This window comes from Lactuca virosa, chromosome 5, assembly GCF_052849685.1.
Source record: "Lactuca virosa cultivar CGN04683 chromosome 5, Lactuca_virosa_CGN04683_v6, whole genome shotgun sequence".
Classification (NCBI taxonomy): domain Eukaryota; kingdom Viridiplantae; phylum Streptophyta; class Magnoliopsida; order Asterales; family Asteraceae; genus Lactuca; species Lactuca virosa.
Genome location: NC_136430.1, coordinates 448,971,972 through 448,994,019, shown reverse-complemented (window position 1 = coordinate 448,994,019; position 22,048 = coordinate 448,971,972). Strand labels below are relative to the sequence as shown.

General features: G+C 35.6%; 1 protein-coding gene across 1 annotated transcript; it reads right to left on the bottom strand.

Moving 5' to 3' along the window:
* Nucleotides 1–850: 850 nt before the first annotated feature.
* Nucleotides 851–2,679, bottom strand: MRL7 (polyadenylate-binding protein 2-binding protein). Its single transcript, XM_079050412.1, has 4 exons — nucleotides 1,912–2,679; nucleotides 1,633–1,717; nucleotides 1,279–1,390; nucleotides 851–1,172 (listed from the first exon to the last, which is right to left on the bottom strand). Exons 1-4 carry the CDS (start codon nucleotides 2,634–2,636, stop codon nucleotides 1,075–1,077), a joined length of 1,020 nt encoding a protein of 339 aa, XP_078906538.1. The 5' UTR covers nucleotides 2,637–2,679; the 3' UTR covers nucleotides 851–1,074.
* Nucleotides 2,680–22,048: the final 19,369 nt, after the last annotated feature.

Genomic DNA, 22,048 nt, shown 5'->3' with positions numbered 1-22,048 from the left:
CGACATGTGCGTCGTGGTCCTTCGAAAACATAACACTTTGCTCTCTCTCAAATATCTTTAAATTTAAATGAGGGCATAATTGTCTATTTACAATAAAAATATGTGGATAGATCAAAAATACCCGTGGAAGAATATATAATGAAAAATAATTTGTTTTCTTATTTATCTATACATATTACAATAATATATAATGAAAAATAATTTGTTCCATATTAGTGTATATCACAATAAAATGTTTAAAATAATATATGTCAAATCACAATAAAATATTACCCACTAAAATATTATCTAAAAAAAATATTCAAATCACAATAACTTTTTAAAAAAAAAAATCGTGGATAAAAGTACTCCATTTACATATTATTACTTAAAAAAAGTTGAATATGCATTTAAATCAAATAAGTTGTTGTTAGACATTTCATAGTTCATTTGGAAGACACGAGTAGACGAATGATTAATAAACTTTTGACCGAATCTAATATATTTTTTGAGTTGAATGATTAATAAACTTTTGACCGAATCTAATATATTTTTTGAGTTGATGATTCGTCAACCAAAAGATATACTTACAATATGGAAGAAAAAAAAAATGCCTCACGAGACCTTAACGATTTGAGGTTATAGAATCATCACAAACACATAATCTTTCATTTGCTTGTCTCTTCCAAATGAATAATAAAATGTCTATGAGCAACTTATTTAATTTAAATTTGTATCCAACTTTTATAAGTGGTGATATGTAATTGGTATAAAGTTTAAATACTCTCCAAATTAAATAATAATAAAGCTATTGCCTATTGGTGTGCATATATTACAAACTTTAATAATTTAAGGAATTTGCAGATCAGTCTATCAAAACTGAGATGAAACTAATTATTTAACCCTCATTGATCATATTGCCACAACTACACTTTAATAACCTAAGATCGCACAATCATGAAATATCTAAATACCTACTTAACACCTTTAAAATACTAATTAATTGATTACTTATATGATACTTTATATTTCAAAATAATTTGATTTTCACTTTGAATTGAAACTATAAATAAATAATTAGATTGAAACTTATGATCATGAGTACAATTTTGCATCTTTCATCCATGAAGGTCTTCTCGCTTTGTAGTAAAAATGTGCTATCATCTGCACCAACTCATCCGCTGTTCGAATCTCTGCAATTCACAATTCAAACCAACCCAATAAATCAGATTCAGATAATCAAAATTGTTACTTTTGTTTTTACTTATTTAACTGAAAACAACTAAAAAACTGTCTTACGTGGTTCCCTGTAAATAATTCTGTTTCCACGTAAAAACAATATTTGTGGGCATTCCCGAATCTTGAGTGCATACGCAAGATCCGTCTCAATGTTCATATCAAGCTTCACTGTCTGCATTTCCAACCCAATAAAGTTATAACTAACCAAATTTACATAACACAGGTGACAATTTCAACACATTTATCTATAAATACGTTGATTTGTAACAAGTCAAATGAGAAAACTTTAAAAGAATAGTTAAGAAGGAAACGACATGCAAACAACCTTCTAACTAAATCATTTTGACACATTATTTATTTATAAAATCCAAATAAATGTTTTTTTTTTTTTTTTTTTTTTTTGTGTATTTTTACCCTAGGTGGAAGGCGATCTTTTGCGTTCCAGTACACCTTAGCAGCCTTCTCTAACTCCTTTAAGGCCCTCCAATTTTCACTTGCCCTGTAAAAGTAAAAATAAAACCCACAAATTAGGATTAATACAACTTGTTAATTAACTATTCATAACTTCTCAATTTCGAAGGTGTCATCAGAATCAGATAATCAGGTTATTACAGTCTATTAATAGATGTAGGATGATTAGCTAAATATATATTTATGTCAATAAGTAATCAGTTTGCAGATAATGTTAATTACCGATTATATCTTTCGAAGACAAGCACGATTAAGGGACTAGGATGGAAGGCAAAACTCTCCCACTCCAAACAATTGATCTCCTTAACTACTATATTATCATCCAATTCACCTTCCCAATCAATCTCCACCCCATCTTCTCCGACCACATTCTTGATCGGATGCTTTTCGAAATACTCCGATGCCCTAATTCCCCACCCCACTTCAGCATCCAGTGGCCAATTTGGATCCTCTTCCTCCACCACCATTCCTTTCTTCTTCTTCTTCTTCTCCTTCTTATCACCATTATCATCATCATCATCCTCGTCGTCTTCATCATTAATCCTTTCCCGAATTACATTCTCTTTACCTTCCAGAACCTCCGAATTCTGCTCGAGAATCGCTGCAAACGTTTCCTCTAATGAACTCCGCATGAAATCTTCCACGGCTGCCGCTTCGCTTCGCCTACCGCGTCTGGGTTTTCTAGGAATCGTTGTGGGGAAGGGTTTTTCTTCTTCGTTTTTTGGATTTTCGGTGTTTGCAGTCGCTGGTTTTCTTCTAGGTTTGGGGTTTTTTCTGGGTTTTCTATCATCTTCAAAGCTTACATCCGAATCTTTAGAAACTGCAGATAGAATTCGATGCTTGCGAATGAAATTGATATTTGAGTTAGACGCAGAGTAACGAATCGTATTGGTGTGTGTGGACAGAGGGAGGAATGAGTGAAAAGTGAGGTAAGGGTTTAAGGCCATTGTTAGGGTTCAAAGAAAGAGTGACAAAATTCGAGATTTGTTTGACTTGGAGCAAAATTTCTATAAAAGACTATTTTTTCCAGATAAATAAATATTTATATTTAACAATATTAATTTAAAATCATCACAACTAGTCAACTAGTCATTTATTTATTTTTTCTGGAATTTGGATACTTGTAAATCATAATGAGAATATTGTTTTTTCCCATCGATCAAACTTATTTTTTCATGACGTCTTTGTAAATATCACATAAAATAGGGGAAAATGACTTATATGGTAACTATGTTTCAAAAAATACCATTCAAGTATGGTGTGTCCAAAAAACATCATCCAAGTAAAGCATTTGTATAAAAAAAATACAACGAAATCTATTATTTGTTCAAATTTGACCTTGTGGTAACCGGCAATTACAGATAAAAAATAAGTAAAGGAAAAAAACAAGAGGAAATGACTCAAATGGGTAACTATGTTTCAAAATAATTCAAAAAACATCATCCAAGTTTGATATGTTCAAAAAATACCATCCAAGTAAACTTTTTGTACAAAAAACACCAACAAACTATATGTTTTGTTCAAATATTCCCCACCGATAACTGGATCTTACAGGTTAAATGATGATTTTGTTTAACTATTATGACATGACATAATAATTATTGACAAAACATTAAATGATATATTCCTCCTTTAAAAATCGATTTAGGGTTTCTTCATGAACGAATGACTTATTCTTCTCCTATGATTGCTCTTCTTATTCTAAAGTGATGATCTCGAACTCAAGTCAAAAACCCTAATTCTTGACTTAAGGCAAAAAGGGCTCCTTTACCTCTGCCTCAATGGGCCTCCCTCCCCCTAAGCCCCAAATCCATAAAAAGCCCAAAAAGGCATCCAAGCCCAACTACAAGGCCTCTAAGGCCCAATATGGCCCAAGAACCCCCAATATGGCCTTAAGCCCAAAAAGGCATCCGACTTAGAATGAAGAAGTTATGGCCTTCGGAAGATTGGCGGTTCTTGATCCTAGCCGAGTACGTTGGGCGTACGCTAGGAGTACGTCGGGCGTACTGGCATGAAATCCGAATCTCAAAGGCTTCAGCATATGTTGGGCGTATGAATGGACTTGTTTAAGTTAGGCCTCGGGCCTACCTGATTGTAGCAGGTCATTTTTTGGGCTTAAGGCCATGTTGGGGGTTCTTGGTCCATATTGGGCCTTAGAGGACTTGTAGTTGGGCTTGGATGTCTTTTTGGGCTTTTTATGGATTTGGGCCTTAGGGGGAGGGAGGCCCATTGAGGCAGGGGTAAAGGAGCCCTTCAGATTCGGGCTAGTCAATTTAGAGACGATAAGCGTCAAAAATGACTTTTTGATAGAGGATTATTTAGAATAAATAATCTTAACTAAGTTGTAGTATATGTCAGAAGGTTTTCGTACATATAAAGAACGCCGAAATCCGAGTTATAACGAAGAAGTTATGACATGTCGAAGTTTCGTGACAAAACCGGCACCACACCGGGAATCGTAAAAAGTGAGTTTATGATAAAGTACTTTTAGCCTTATTGTTATTAAATAAAGTCGTAGAGTACGTCTCCACCTACGCGTGGATATAAAGAACGTCAAAAACGGAGCTCGTATGCAAAAGTTATGGCCTTCTGAAGATGTAGTTGTCTGAGAGCATGACACGTGTCAGAAACCCTAATCTGACTGGACTCACGACGTGAGCATGATTTCTCACGACGTGAGAATTCAAAACGCCACTTTTCAAGGATAGAATGCAGATGGCAAGTCTACGTTTAAGGCTCACGACGTGAGCATGATTTCTCACGACGTGAGGAGTCAAACAGACACTAATTGAGGCTAGAAAACAACTGGGAAGGCTACGGGATGACTCATGGAAGCTCACGACGTGAGCATGTGAGGATCACGACGTGAGAGAGCCAAAATCAGCCTATAAATAGCAAATTCGACCATTTCATTCTTTACACCAAAACCTCTTTCATCTCTCTCATTTGCTGAAGCCGTTTCCCTTGCCGAGCCTGACAACGACGAACCGCTAACCGTTTCTAGTTAGGTTATATCCAATCACGCTACTAATGTGAGTGCATAGTTACTTTCATCTTACACATAGATATGAAGTATTTTATATAAATTACGTGTTATGTGTGCATATTATCTATTTACTTGAGATCTATACTGGATGAAAGACTTAAACTTTCTATTTTAGATCTAAACTTTTTCTTCAGATCTGAACCGTATATGTATTTTCTTTTCAGATCTAAACTTTTTCTTCAGATCTAAACCGTATATGTATTTTCTTTTTAGATCTAAACTTTTTCTTCAGATCTGAACTGTATATGTATTTTATATCTACAAATATATTGGGTAAAACATGGGTAGATGAAATAGATTGTGTGTGAAGAAAAATGGGTTGGGGGATGAGATGAAAAAGTGATATAGATCATGAGATGAGGGTGAGAGATGAAAAATGAGAAAATCCTTTACCCAAGCTTTGGCCCTATCATCTAGCAGAGTATGGATGACAACCACGAACTATTATAGACGGTCCGATGGAACACTAGCAGGCTCGCAACCTGTAGGTGTTGTGAATGATATGTTCACCCGGTGTACTCTAAAAACTCATTGACATGTATTGCGAGTGGACTCTCGAAAATAATATTGTCAATAATGAGATAAACCCTGACAGCTATGGACTTAGCGCCCGTTGGATGAACCCTGGCAACTATGGATTTAGTGCATGTTATATAAACCTTGGCGATGATGGACTTCGTGCATATTCCTTAGGACAATCCTTAAGAATGAGTGATAGATGATTCTTATGGTAGATCTTTAAGAATAAAGAAGATAACGGCGATGGGTAATTGGGTTGATTGTTTGATGATTAAACATAATAATTATATTATTGTGGATTGAAAACCCTAAGTGCTCACCAGGTTTCCCAACCTAACCCACTCAGTTTACTTGTATCACAGGTGTCGATACGAAGCTACGTTACATTGAGAGATTAAAGGAGATGTAAATCACTAGTGTAAATGAATGTAAGGTCTGTTTATGCTTATGTTTTTGTATTGAGGATGACATCCCAAAGTTTGGATATAAACAAATTACATTTCTTCGGAAATGCTTTGATAGCATATTTATCATGTTTTTCTGGGAACAAATTCCGCACCACTTTTCTTTAAAATGATACTCTGATTTTTAAAATAAAGCATAAACAAATCGGTCTTTTCTGACCGTGAAAATGGGGATGTCACACCCTTTTTGCCTTAAGTCAAGAATTAGGGTTTTGGATTTGAGTTTGAGATCATCACTTTAGAAGAAGAGCAATCATAGGAGAAGAAGAAGTCATTCGTTCATGAAGAAACCCTAAATCGATTTTTAAAAGAGGAATATTTCATTTATTGTTTTGTCAATAATTATTATGTCATGTCATAATAGTTAAACCAAGTCATCATTTAACATGTAAGAGCCAGTTACCGGTGGGTAATATTTGAACAAAACATATAGTTTGTTGGTGTTTTTTGTACAAAAAGTTTACTTGGATGGTGTTTTTTGAACATACCAAACTTGGATGTTGTTTTTTGAACGATTTTGAAACATAGTTACCCATTTGAGCCATTTCCTCTTGTTTTTTTTCCTTTACTTATTTTTTACCGGTAATTGTCGGTTACCACAAGGTCGAATTTGAACAAACAATGTACTACGTTGGTGTTTTTTGTACAAATGCTTTACTTGGATGGTGTTTTTTGGATACACCAAACTTAAATGATATTTTTTGAACGATTTTGAAACATAGTTACCCATATAAGTCATTTTCCCCATAAAATAGTGGTTTGAAGATTAGTGCACCATATGGATTGGATAACCAGTTTAGTGGTTTGAAGATTAGTGCACCATATGGATTGGATAACCAGTTTTTCATATGTCGAATTTGTTTCTTTTGTTTTCTTAAGTCATGCTTTTTTTCTTCAACTTCTTGAATAAAATCGTTTATTTCTCTCATTGCATTGTGGACATCATCGTACTACTTTTCCACATCTGCTTCTTGAGATTGCACAATAGTCTTTGACTAGATCAAATCTAAAGTTAATTTCATGCATGTCTAGAACGCAAATCAAATAGCATAGTTTTGTTTCCATGATTCAGATTGAGTTACTGAATTTTCTAAAGTGTTTTTGAAACTATAACTTCATGAAATCAACACTAGATTTTTTGGATTTTTATTATGACTTAGCTTAATGTAATTATTGGGATGTGGGTTTGTTATTCAAAGTCCAAAACATTATATTAATACCCGTATTTCGGTGCTAGAAGTGTTAACCTTTAGTAGTAAATTTGTTAAATAAAAGGAAATAAATGATATTATTTAAATTAAATTAAATAATGGAATTAACTTTTTTAAGTAAAAAAAATAATAGAATTAAAATTTTCAAAGTTGATTTTGGTTAAATGGAGAAGTTAAAAATGTAGACCAACCTACCTATTATAGAAACTTAAGCTTGACTTGGATTTAACTTGTCTTGCACCTTAATTGTTAAAAAGAAAACTAACTTATAACTTACAGTGGCTAGGTTATAAATCTCAATACTTGTTGATTAAAAGTTTAGGGACATATTTTGCTAAACGTCCATAGTTATGGGCTTAAATCCTTATATTTTCCTCCTTATGTTGATTTGGAACGTTGGGGATGCATTATAAGGCTGGACGGAGCGTCACGGGAAGGAGGGGCGGGAAGTGTTCCCGCACATCGGAACACAACACCGTCCCTGCGGGATAGGGGTGGGGGTGGGGTTGCTGCATTCTCTCTCCGCTTGTGATTCGTCCAACATTTTCCTTTTTTTTGTAACCATTAAAAAATGGTAGAAATTTGAATTTTTTTTGCCAGGTAACGTCTATAAGCCCGACAATTGTTAATTAATTTTTATGTTTATTACTCATTTTAATATATATATATATATATATATATATATATATATATATATATATATATATATATATATATTGTAACGTCTGGTTCCTGATATGCTCTTAACTCATTAATCTATTCATTTTGGAATGACAACTCGACGAGTTAGTGGCCCTAACTCGTCGAGTAGAGGGCAGAACATGTGCGGGTTTTAAGTTATCTACTCGACGAGTCGAGAGCCCTCGACTCGGCGAGTAGGTCTGTCTGAAGGAAACCTTAATTTAAGGGTTTTGCACCCAATTTAAGCTCCTTAACCCCCACCCCTTTGGCCTCAATTCTAGCCTCCATGTCCCAAACCCTAATCCACGAAACCCTAGAGCTTTATTTGAGAGTGTGAGCCATTTGGAGTGATCTTTGTGTACTTTTGAAGCTTGTGGAAGAAGAAGAAGATAGAGGGCTATTAGTTCATTAGATCTCATTATGTCTATTTTAGGAGGGTTTTTGGTCCAAGCATGATATCTTTTGGAGATTTATCGACCCAAGTGGGTATTCTTTCAGATTTAGGACCATGAGGGGCTGATATGACATAAAGGTGCAAACTTTATGCCATTGGAGCCCCCATGTAAACCATAGAGTGTCATATTCGCCTTTTTAGCCCCAAAAGGCCATGTATGTAGAGAAAGGTGGGAACTTTACGTGTCCAAGTAGTGTTAGGGGTTTAGATATGTGATTGTAAGCTTTAGTTTGGTGGGTGGATGACTTAAGGACCAAGTTCTAGGTCCCAAGGAATTAGGGTTTGAGCTAAACCCTTTAAGAAGAGGTATTAACGGGTAAAGTTGGAAACTTTACCCTTAAAAGGACATTTTTCAGGGTTTATGTGGAGTATGAAGCTTAGATCTGAAGTGTTGGGGCTTAATCCATTAAGATAGCCCAAACAAACAAGGGGACTCGGCGAGTCCAGGGGGGACTCGACGAGTTGAGTAGGTTTGTCCCATTTCTGTACAAAGTGGAAATCGACGAGTCTGTGAAAGGACTCGACGAGTTAGTTTGTGTTTTCACGACTAAGATTGGCAAAGGAACTCGACGAGTCAAGGGATTGACTCGACGAGTTGAGTCGACTCAAAAGTTGACTTTGACTTGGACTGAGCGTTGACTTTGACTGGGACTTTGACATGACCAAGGTTGACCCGTGAAGGGGTCTTGACATAAGAGATGGTCATTTTACCCTTAGAAGGGTTATCAGTTTTTGACTAAGTGATGATTGTGATAATGATAGTCGGGGAGTGGTTGGAGCAGCCACTAGAGATTCCTCACACGAGATTTTAGCAGCCAGTTTGAGAGGTGAGTCCTCTTCCAGTAGGAACGGGTCTAAGGCACCAAGGCCGGCCCGTTTAGTTAGTAGTAGTTCCGTATTACAGTCCGATGACGGGCGGGGCCCGAAGTTATTTTTTATGTTTTTCTGGATTTCGATCCGATGCCAGGGCAGTCCCGAGGAATGCTTGTATGCTTGATGTCTTTGTGATTCTTGCATGTGTTTGTATTTTATGTTTCCGGATCATGATCCGATGTCGGGGCGGTTCCCGAGGAATGTTAGTATGCTTCCGGATTACGGTCCGATGCCGGGCGGGGCCCGAGGAATGTTTACATGTTATATGTTTAGTTTTATGTGTATTATTTGATTATGATCATATGTATTCCGAGATGTGCTCGATGTCGGGCAGGGACCAATGCTGAATAGGGTTCGATGTCGGGCGGGGCCCGATGCTGGGATATGACCCGATGTAGCAGGGGTGGGGCCCAAGATATGTTTATGGGATATGTGTATGATATGTGGTAGTTGGGGAGACTCACTAAGCTTCGTGCTTATTGTTTTCAGTTTTGATTTCAGGTACTTCCGCTAGTAAGGGGAAGAGCTCGGGATGATTGCATGACACACACCACAATTTTCAGTCTGGGATGTTTTAGACTCTGATATTTTGATACATGGTTTTGATACAGTATTTGGATATGATGTTTTGGATACATGACTTGCGATTTTATTATGATATGGATGCATTATGGTTTTCTTAAATGATTTTAAAAAGAAATTTTTGGATCGTATTTTTGGAATGTTACATATATATATATATATATATATATATATATATATATATATATATTAAAAAACAAATTTTTTTATTTAAAAAAATAAAGTGAAAGATTTTTCCCATACATACTCTTGGCTTTTGGTGAGAAAAAGAAAAATAAGGGAAATGATGATCAGGGAGACAAAAAGTGAAGGAAACTTCTCGCATACACCCTCATGTCTAAAGAGTGTGTTAGCATAATAAAATATAGTGGAAATACCTAAAAAGTCTTAAATTTTACACATGTAGTCGGTAAAAGCCTAATTTTAAAAAAAAAACATAAGTTTTTGAATGAATTTTTATTTTAAAAAATGAATGGTTTTCTGAAAAATTATGGTTTTTACCAACCAAAAAAGTTGTGGCTTTTGCCAACAAAACGTATAAAACTTGAGACTTTTTTGATATTTTATAAAAAAAAAGTCTCAAGTTTTTACACATTTTGGTGGTAAAAGCCCAAACTTTTTTTGTTGGTAAAAAGTAAAAACCATAAGTTTTTAGAAAGTCTTTCACTTAAAAAAAAAAAAAAAAAGGATGACCGGTTCATAACCGGATAAATGGTTAAAAACAAAAAGTTTTTTAAAACTTATGGTTTTTACTAGGGGTGAGTAAGACCGAAAACCAAAAAACCGACGAAATCGAAACCAAAAAACCTAACCCAAACCCAAACCGTCAGTTTGGGTTTGGATTTTTTAAAACCAAAAAATTCAGTTTGGGTTCAATTTCTACATTACAAACCACAAATCGATCCAGTAAGACGAACCAATCCAAAATTGTATAATCCTTATAGAATATATTATATATAAATAATATAAGATAGTTTATGCACAAAATGTATACTAGTTCAATAGAGAAGAGCATGTCCCTTATTCTCATCAAGTGATAAGTTCTATTGTTTTTATTGTTCATTTTTTGTTGTTGTGCTTAGTATCCCATTCCATATTGTAATAAAAATTAGTCGTTGTTCATTTTTAGTCGTTTGTCACTTTGCTTATTAATCGTTGTCCTGATCTATTGTAATAGTTTAACAGATAATCCATTGTAATGGTTTAATTTGATAGTTTCAATTACATTTTCTTATTTTCACCCAAATAAAGGGATATTTACTTATTCAATTAAGATGTTAATAATAGGTTGATTGCAGTAAAATTAAAATGGACAATTTCATATATGCCATAAAATGGGTTTAAATAGGGATGAGCATATGGACCGGGGAACCGGTCGGAACCGGTACCGGAACCGGAACCGGTCGGGTCGGGCCGGGACCGGGACGTTATTTTTGTGGATTTTTGGAACCGGGAACCGATATAACCGGTAGAACCGGCAAAAACCGGAACCGTATGATGCTATTTTTTGAGGACCAGTTCCAACATGTGAAAACACGACAAGAACCGGTAGGAACCGGGAACCGGTAGAACCGCCGGGCCGGTTCGGTTCTTGATTTTGGCCGAAGCCAGTTCCCGGGTCAGGTCCGGTTCGGGCCGGTTCTGTCCTTTTGCTCATCCCTAGGTTTAAACCCAAAACCCGTGAACCCATGAGTTGAATCCAGAAACCGATAAACCGATCCTAGAAACTTAGAAACTGAACCCGGTTAGAAACCTAACCTATTGTGTTCTAAACCCCAAAAACTAAAATACGCTGGTTGGATTCGGTTTTATCTAAAACCGACCCAACGAGGCTCATGCTCACCCTTAGTTTTACCAACCAAAAAAAAGTTAGCGCATTTACCAACTATGTGTGTAAAACTTTAGGCTTTTTTGGTATTTGCCCTACAATATATTGATCTATTGTTGTATTGGTCTTTTATTTAGCTAGGTTAGTCACATATAACTTTCTTATTTATAGTTTTCTTTCATTTTCATTGTAATTACCTTTTTTTCAATAATAAACCATTTATGTATTACCTTTATTTTGTTATCAGATTACATCCTTTATTTTGTTATCAGATTACATGGTACTGGAGCTCCATTTGGTAAATGTATGTTGATTTGATGATTTTGTAGCATGCAACAGTATCGCAGATCGGATTTTTTTTTTGTTAATCATATTTTTGGTTTCAATCTCATTTTTGTTGGGTATTTTTCGATCTAGTTTGTAATTTATTATCGATTGTTGTTGGTTTCATTCTCATTTTTGTTGTTGGTTTTATTATGGTATTAGATATCTGTTTCACTTTATTATTGGCATAATGGTTCCAAAAGATATTCTATCAATACCCAATTTGATCAGACAAACCATGTCTACTGGAGTTATGGTAATGATTTTTTTTTGCATAGTAAACACATTGGGGTATTGTTATTAGTACAATATGTAGGCCGACAGATGAGAAAGTTGAGGTGTTGGACCTCATTCGTTATTGACGACTCTACCGCTCCCCGTGATCGTCATGTCGTTCTATACCGGTAGGTTTTATATAGTAATGTTTTGGTCAAAATCGATCAAGTGCAATTCAACCAAGTTGTATGAGAGGCTGTGATGTTAGTATAATGTAAGTATAAAATAATGATCAAAGTGAGACAAGTGAGTTACAAGGAAAGTCATTGATCATTTATAGGATCTCCGACATAAAACATTAGGAGGTGATAATGATCACCTGCCTTGATGTGTTTTATTGATTTAAATCTGAGATTACAAAGATGATGAAGGTAATACGAGTACAAATGTAGTAACCAAGCTAATTGTGTGTGTAATGTGTGATTTATAGGTGTTATTTATTGTCTAAGCTATTTAACAAGAAGTCTGAGATTTCTAAGATCCTCATTGAACAAGTATTTGCACGTTGTTTGACTGGGTATTCTCGGGTCTTAAGCTTGGTTGAAGTGATAATAATCAGGATCTTGAGATATGTTTAAGGATCATGAGACTTTAAGAATATTAAGGATCCTGGATATGATTTTGGGATCCTACCCCTAACAATTTCCCCTAAATTATACCTGCGAAATATTAATGTTGGTTTCCAAATATTTAAAGGTATAATTTAAGAAATAAAAATAAAAGAGATAAGAAATTTGAATTTCAAACCCTAATCGGATAGGTTTTATCCGTTTCATAAGCATCATTGCTTAGTCAAATCATGTTCTCTCACTTCTATCACTTAGGTTAAATAGGGGTAACCAACTTAATTTCTTTCACCTTCCCCAATACTTCTTTCAATCATCTCCGGACACCTTCACAGGTAATATCTTTCTCTTCTTTTCCTTTTGTTTTCCACTTTTTTTCGATCATGGTCAAGAAGGCGACTCGTTCTCGTGCTAGCATTACTGCCCCTCCCGAGAACGACTTCAATGATCAGGGGATCCTGAGTTATGATGAGGTTTGCTCCTTTGATGATGAAGACATGCAGTCTCTTAAAGTCAATGGAGCTTTTCCTTTCGATGTAGTGTAACACCCCGTTTCCATATTGGTTCGACTTAAGGCTTCAAGGAGTCAAAGGCATTGTTTTTTGGGCAAAATCAAGGCTCACGACGTGAGGAGTGATCAAACAAAGATTTTGATTTAAATTGAGCTCACGACATGAGATACGCTGCAGCCGAAGCCCATGATCTTTTAGGGTTTCCATCGTATTTAATCCCCATAAACTTCATTTTTGGGTTCCAAACCATCCTCCTTCATCCCTAAACTTAGTAAAACCCTAACCCTAGCCTCTCCTTGTGTTTTGTCAGCTTTTGGTGGAGTTGTGGAGGTTTAAATAGGAAGAAATCACCATGGAAGCATAGTTCCAGCTTGGAAGTTTCATTTGCAACCTTTAGCCACACTTCTAGACCAATGTGAGTAATCAAGATCCAAGATTTATGTTTCCTTGTTGTTAGATCTAAGGTTTTATGCATATTTATCAAAGATATTTAGAGTTAGAGTGTTGGGAGTCCTAAAGTTGGCAACTTTATGTTGGATTAATGTCTAAGTCCATAACTATAATTGGTAAGACTTGACCCGACCCGGCATGGTCCATTTGGGTTGCATGGCATCATGCATTTTGATAGACTATAATGAGAGAAATAACACTTAAGGTTGGTTAATATATTATAAGTTCTAATATATTAATAAGGTTATTTAATTAGTATTGATCAAGAATTAATTTGGAATTAATTAAGTGATCAAAAGGAGACTAATTAAATATATGGGTTGATTGTGTAAATCATTCATTCTTATATATGTGGGCTTGTGATCCAAGATTCCTTATGTTGGACTAAGTCCATGGGGTGACCCATGGATACTCCATGGAGGTTAAAATCCATGGAGCATAAGGAATGGGTAAAGTTATGAGTTACATGGTGTAACCCTAATAGTCACCATATAAAAGAATCCCATGGCTCAAGAAATCGGGCACTAATGTGTGAGTGTGAGGGCTAGACGATTTCAAGGAGTGTTCAAGTTTCTCTCAAGTTATTCCATGTGTATTTGGTGTTGTGTGAACCATTTGAGGTGTCACACTTGGGGCACTAGGCACTCAAGCTTCATGAAGACATTCTACATCAAAGAGGTATGTATTCTATCTTGTTATATTTATTATTTTGTATGCTAGATTAGGATAATACCTTGGATGTTCATAATTGTATGTATAATAGAGAAAACATAGATCCAAGGTATTTAGGGTTGCATGTACACTTAGGAGTGTTAGAATGCTCATAACCCAACAGTGGTATCAGAGCCTAGGCTTGTTTTCTTGTTATACTTGCAAAAGTAGCTGAAAAATCGAGTTGGATGCATATATTCGATTGTTTTGGCTGGAATTGGACTAGGAACATTACCCTAAGATGTTTTTGGACTTATAAACTTGTTTTTGATGTGGTAATGTTCATGCTAATCCAATTTCTAAGATAATTGTCATAATTTCAAGATTTGTATTAGTTTGTATGTTCATGCTAATTTCTTGAAGATTGATGATTTGAATTATCTTGTTCTTATGAGGTTCTTAGATTAATAGAAAAGTTGTGTGAAATAGTTGTTTTCAATCCATTTTAATCTAAGAGTTGATTCCAAAGTGTGTTTTTGTAACTTGTCCTCAAGTTATATGAAAAGTCACATTTAAGAATCATAAAACTCATAAAAGTTGGCAAAGGTTACAAAATGAAGAGTCTAGTTCTAATTAAATGGTTTTATGACTCCATAACTTGTCCTCAAGTTATGGAGGTTCAAGAGTCTCTTCATTAAATTAAAAAAAAAAGGTGTAACCTTAATTAGTTACATAAGTTACAATAAAAAAAAGTTTTTTTTTTATTAATTAGTTTAAAGTCTTCCATAACTTGTCCTCAAGATATGGAACTTGAAGAGTTTTTTTTTTTAATTAAAACTACTTTAAACTCATAAGTTATGGAATTAATTAGTTTTGAATAGTTTCAAAACTTGCCCTCAAGTTTTGGAATTTGAAAAGTTTTCACTTATGAATACTTTAATTCCAAGTTAGCCCTTAGAATTTTAAAAGTTAAAATTCAACCCTTATACTTTATAATATTATAAGTTAACAATATTTATATATATGTATAAGAGTAAAGTCAGTCTTACCGTTAGTAGGCCTCATTCACGAAGCCGGTCTATAAGGGGGGTATAAGGTTACTGCCTATAAAATGGCAGTTTAATGGGTGTCCACTCTCACCCACCGCTTCCTTGACTGGTGGAGGGTCGTTAGCCGAACGGGTAGGACAAGGACTATAATTCTCCTTTCATTAAAAGTATTAATGATAAATACTAAGTAACTAAACTCTTATTAATACCCAATCTTAGTTACTTAGGAAAATGTGAATTTGGTGCTAACCCATGAAATTACACTTTGCACTTTGTTTAAGCTGTTAGTGGAGCGTGTGTGGTTAACCGGCACACTAACCTGGACTTAACAAGGTAGGCAAAGGGTAACTTAATGTTTATCATAGTATCGTTGGAGCGTGTGTGGTTAACCGGCACATCAATTGAGGGGTAAATATTAAGGGTACCAAGTATATTTGCATGGTTACTTCACACCTTGTTTTGTGATCCTCGGCATCCCAGTCACAAAACCTGAAGGGCACACTCGAGATTGAAACATGCCATTGAAAAGTTCAATGAATCTCAAAAGAATCTAGGAGTTTCAAAACCAATTAAAACCTAATAATACATTTCGTTTATCTTGGTGGAAATTGGTGAATCGTCATTCACCTACCTTCAAATATTTTATAGCTTGGATTACGGCATCCCTCTTCTAAGTTATAAAATAGTTTGTTGGGTCCTAGCCTTAATATTTCATATTGGGTGTCATATTAAGGACTTTAAATCAACTATCTTGAATATCTCCCAAAAAGATGTCTGGTCTAGACATTTATGATCTTCCCAAATCTCTTGAAACAAGCTTTCCTAAATGAAGATGATGTCCCATGGATATCATACTTCTTTCACCTCCTCCAATTATTCTCCCTAACCCACAAGTTCCTAAAAAGTTTAAGGTCACTCAAGCCCTATTGGCAAGGCAAGGTCTAGGTGTGATCACATCTTGGAGATGTAGTCACATATTGACAAGCCGGGAGAGTTGGGTGTCAAAGTCTTGAGAAAGTTGGTGGCTCAACTACTTTCTAAGTCACATAGTGAGTTCTTTTGGGAATCCTATGAAACAGACTAAGACAAGACCCTTAATGATCTTATCTATTTGCTAAGATCAACTTCCTAAAACGCTATGGATATTGACAATGATGACATTGGATATCCAGTAAAGCTCTCTCTTCCCAATGGAAAGGGATCGGCCATAGTCAACTCGGTTGACCCAATGGTAAAAAGAGAGGCGAAGTCTGAGATAGTCCCATTATCAAGGGTCCATAGGTAACTATTGCCAAAGGAAGGGGCATTGGTTACGAAGCTGCCAAATTTACCTAAGGATGTTAAAGTCGATAAGTTTGGCTCTACTTCAGGTAAAGTCCATTGTCTAACTCTATTAAGTACATGCTGATTCTGATCGCGAAGATGGATTGCAATCGCATGGTTCGGTGATCAGAATTTTGGGCTATTACTTAAGAGTTATGATATTTATATTGCTTAGGAATAGATAACAACAAGGTTTTCATATGGATTGTAAGGATAAGTTTTTCCGCAAAGTTTTAAAATAAAAGAAAAAGGTTTTGATTTTATTTATTTTAAGTATCCTTACAATGGCATTTGTGAAAAGTTGTTGCTTATAAGATTCCATTGATAGCAATATTGGAAAAATGGATTTGATTCTTTCGGTTGTGGTAGTGTCTAATATTACCAAATAAGGAAAGATTCTCATCACCCAAGGTTCAATTGGACCGAAACTTGGAATCATGCAAGTTGTATAGTATGATGAATGAGAACTTTCAGCTTGGAAAATTAAGACTAATTCCTTATGTGAATAAGGAAAGGACTAAGGGATCGAGTACACATTCTTGTGCACTGGTCAAGTCCACCACAAAAGATCAAGAAGACTATTCGTCATGATTTACTTAAGTTCAGTAAATATGGTTATACTTATAAGTTTAAGTATAAGTCTGTAGCATTGGAGAAGTTTCAATGTGAGACAGAAAGAATAAGAAGAATCAAAATATGGCAGAAAGATAAAAGTTTCTCAAATCTGAAAAGATGGGAGAGTACTTTAGTATCATGTTTATGATCATCTTAATGATTAAGATACCATATCACAATTGGTCCTCTAAAGTCATCTTAGTGCATTCTTATGACTAAGAAGAGGAGTCATGAATTGTTGAAATGGTTAAATCAAAAAGATGAGTCATACTTCGTTCCAAAACAATTCTTAGAGTCATACTCCAAGATTGTAACTTGAATGACATATCTTAAAGAGGGTTTGTTAACACTAGTCAAATGTAAGAGTAAAAGGTTATCTACTCTTGTACATTTGAAATTGGTAAGTTGTGATGTTTTGCATAAAACAGAGACCAACTTAGGCCAATTGTGTAAAGTGTTAGTCTTGATAAAGAATCCGCACTATCTCTTGAATATTTGACAAGGGAGTCTTATATGTCAAGAGGACAGTGGGAGTCTTAAAGCTCTTGAAAGTTTCAAGACTTAATCAAGAATAAAACCTAAAGTCCTTCACTAGCACACGACTTGAGGTTTATAACCTATCGTGTTGAAATTTTTGTGCCTATTCAAGTTGGCTTTGCATAGGAGTTCTGAGAGTTCTCAATTGGTTGCACAACTACTTGGAAGCAATGGCAGGCACCTGAGCTGCCAAATGGCAAGAATTTAAGATTGCACAAGTTTAATCAATATGAGTTTGGATTTGTCACTAACCTTGTCTTGTGATTATGGTTTTGACAAATTCACATGGATAAGAACACATACACTATTAAATCTAAGTGTCATAAGATTTCTCTCCGATTCATGAAAATGATGGTGAGGAAACACTTTCACTAAGTAGATTTTAGCTAGATAGCAATTGTGATATTTGCATTCTCAAAGTCGTTAGTGGAGCGTGTGTGGTTTACCGGCACACTAACATGGACTTGTGAGAAGTGGCAAAGGTCTAAACAATTGAGACTATGATTACGACATCCCTTTTCATAGTTCTAAAATTGTTTAGACATACATGTGAGCTATCTAAGAGAGGTGTATGATTTTGATAAACTTTTATCAAAACAATCTAGTATCAGAAATCTGAACTTTGGTAAGAAAGTCAGCTGATTTCTGAGTACATGTCAAAGCTAGCGGGAGCATAAGTGTTATGCTAATAATCATCATGTTAGTGGGAGCATGATAATTATGACAAAGGTTGCAAGTTAGCAATGTTAATTATAGAAAACAAAAGTTTCAATTCGTGAGGTTGCAGGGGTTGAAAAAGTTGTTTTGCTATAATTAAGGGAGAGGAAATTATACTTCATTTCAATTCTAAAAGATGAGATTGAGATTTTAATCGTATTTAATCAAGGATATATATATGAATTTCATGTTGGAATGGCTCAACATAAGGAAATTCTATATATGGGTCCATTATTTGCGTTCTAAAATTCGATTATGATTACGGCATCCCTTTTCATAATCTGAATTTTGAGAACTTGGCAAATTGAAATGGAAATATTATAGCAAAAGACTGGTTTAGTCTTTATGTGAGACATCATGAATCGTGTCACATATGCTTCGGATATAGGATCGATTACATGTACTATATTCATCCTTTCTAAAATTTTCCAAATGCCTGGGGCATTATGAAGGGAAAAGGTCTAGAATTGGATATGACTAAAATGATTAAGCAATTGTCGAGGACAATCTAAGGTTTACCAAAGATTGGTTGCTCAAGGACAGTTGGAAGTATAATGTTAATTCTGGAAGGACCATATTGACATAATCTGTAAGGAGGCAACTCTTGTTCAGAAGTGATAGTCAAAATGGAATATGGAAATGTTTCAAAGTTAGAAATTATTCAATCTGTGTAAGATTAGGAAACTTAATGAAAGAAGGATGTTTCCAAGGAACTGATCTCCTTTGGAGTGCTCTGTAATGATTGTTGTCAAGTCTTTCTGACTTTGTACATAATCATTAAGAGGATCAATGCATATAAGTTTAAAATCTAACAGATTTCAGTAAATGGCATGAATTTGGAATTCTTGCATTTGCAGTAAGGATTTGGGACTGTGAAAAGAGGATCATTGGAGTGATGTTCAATTGATCTATTTTACAAAGTAAAGATCATAGACAAACATAGTATGCATACTTGGTGTATGGCATGACTAGTGTTTAGAAAACATAGTGTACATGCTTGGAGCATGGGACAACTATTGTTTTAAATTCAAGTATAAAGTTGATAAAACCGAAACAATGAATAATGAGTAATCAGTATGGTGATAAATAAAAGTGTTTATTTATATTCATAGGGTTTGATACCATATTTGATTCATTTATTCTTGTGTTTCACTTTGCATGTTTTGACTTCCAGAATAACTAAGTCGCTCTTCCTGAATGATTAAGTTATTCAAACCATCCACAGTCGGTCATATGTTGGAAGTAGATATGAATCAAGACTGTCATGGGTTGGTTTGTAGAGGTCCAAGTTGGTGGACAAAGTGGTGCTACAACACTCATGAGTGCTCATAAGTTCTGAGTATTGGATTCAACCCGCGCTCATTTGAATCACTTCATGGATTTTATCACGAGTGATCATGAGACGATAATATCTTATATTCTTCAAACCTAGAGATATGAGTTGTTACTATGAGTTGGTTATACATTGATTGCACGAAAACGCATTGGTAACTCGATGTTATAAAACGTGCCTTTGTGTATGATTCAACAAGTAGTAGAACAAGTCATATGAGTCGAAGTTTATCCATTCCTTTTACCTTTGGGATAAAAGCGATATCTGTGGGCCCCTCAATGATTTAAATATGATACATGTGAGTGCTTGGCCAAGCCAGGACTGATTTGATTTGTTCAATCAGTCAGTCATCATGAATCGGAAATCGGGAAACAACAAATGGACAGAGAGAATGATTGATAATCCATGTCTCAGTCCATATGATATCTAGAATGGAGGAATATATGATCCCTTATCTAATGGACAAGTCATTGACAAAGGTCAGAGTTCATCGACAAGGTCAGAGTTCGACAGAAGCTTTTGAGAGCTACGATTGCTGATCGGTTCCTGAAGTCATACGCAATAATAGTTTTAGACTTATCCAAGTGGGAGACTGTTGGATTAATGTCTAAGTCCATAACTATAATTGGTAAGACTTGACCCGACCCGGCATGGTCCATTTGGGTTGCATGGCATCATGCATTTTGATAGACTATAATGAGAGAAATAACACTTAAGGTTGGTTAATATATTATAAGTTCTAATATATTAATAAGGTTATTTAATTAGTATTGATCAAGAATTAATTTGGAATTAATTAAGTGATCAAAAGGAGACTAATTAAATATATGGGTTGATTGTGTAAATCATTCATTCTTATATATGTGGGCTTGTGATCCAAGATTCCTTATGTTGGACTAAGTCCATGGGGTGACCCATGGATACTCCATGGAGGTTAAAATCCATGGAGCATAAGGAATGGGTAAAGTTATGAGTTACATGGTGTAACCCTAATAGCCACCATATAAAAGAATCCCATGGCTCAAGAAATCGTGCACTAATGTGTGAGTGTGAGGGCTAGACGATTTCAAGGAGTGTTCAAGTTTCTCTCAAGTTATTCAAAGTGTATTTGGTGTTGTGTGAACCATTTGAGGTGTCACACTTGGGGCACTAGGCACTCAAGCTTCATGAAGACATTCTACATCAAAGAGGTATGTATTCTATCTTGTTATATTTATTATTTTGTATGCTAGATTAGGATAATACCTTGGATGTTCATAATTGTATGTATAATAGAGAAAACATAGATCCAAGGTATTTAGGGTTGCATGTACACTTAGGAGTGTTAGAATGCTCATAACCCAACACTTTATGGGTCCTTAAGGTCCCTTGGTGCTTGTATGTCATGTATCTGATGTTTGGAGGACGTTTGAGTCCATGCTTGAGAATTTATCTTATTTTTCTCCATGAATGACCTAGTTTGAGCTCAAGTCTTGTATTAGACATACAAGGCCTTAAAGCATCGATTTTTATGATCCTTGGAGTGATAGGAAGCCTCTTGGAACAGATGTAGTAGTGGCTTAATGGATTAAGAAGTTTATTGAGCAACATGGCATTCAAACGGACCTCACGACATGAGGAGATGCATGTCCCGTCGTGTGGGTGGTCATACTCGATTATTTTGTCTTGTAGTGGCTCACGACGTGAGCCATAGATGGTCACGTAGTGAGAGTCTGCTGACTGTTGATTGTTGACTTTTTGACCATGTTTGACTTTGGGTCAAACTTGATGATTTTGGGTTATTAATTGAGATTCTACCTGTGTGAAGCTAGAATGAGTTTCGCATCCCCGTCAGAAAGGAAGGCGGTCGAGTGGCCGTCTAGGTTGAGGATTGGGTAAGTTGGGAGTTTAGAAAACATTCCAACATTTGGTTCATGCTTTTCCTTGCCATCAGATAGCAGGTTTCGGGAACCAGGTTAGAGCTCCAGTAGGACTCAAGTTCAGTTGAGTGTTAGGTCGAGTGCGTATTCGACCGGTATGGAAAGTGTTGTAAGTTTGTGGGGGTAGCCGTAGCATTCACAAGGTTGGCAGATAGTGCCATAGTGTTGTAAGTATGCGGGGCCGTAGCATTCACAAGGTTGGCAGATAGTGCTAGAGTGTTGTAAGTCTGCGGGTGTAGCCGTAGCATTCACAAGGTTGTCAGATAGTGCTAGAGTGTTGTAAGTCTGCGGGTGTAGCCGTAGCATTCACCAGGTTGGCAGATAGTGCTAGAATGTTGTAAGACTGCGGGTGTAGCCGTAGAATTCACTAGATTGGTAGATAGCATGGGAGCGTTGTTAGAACACTGAAGGAACATTAGTACCCACCAG

Excerpts from the sequence above, each read along its gene's own strand:
- MRL7 (XM_079050412.1), bottom strand. The coding sequence starts at position 2,636 with ATGGCCTTAAACCCTTACCTCACTTTTCACTCATTCCTCCCTCTGTCC. Across the intron at positions 1,718-1,911 it reads GTCTTCGAAAGATATAATCG|GGCAAGTGAAAATTGGAGGG; the intron begins GTAATTAACATT and ends TTACTTTTACAG. Across the intron at positions 1,391-1,632 it reads AAGATCGCCTTCCACCTAGG|ACAGTGAAGCTTGATATGAA; the intron begins GTAAAAATACAC and ends TTGGAAATGCAG.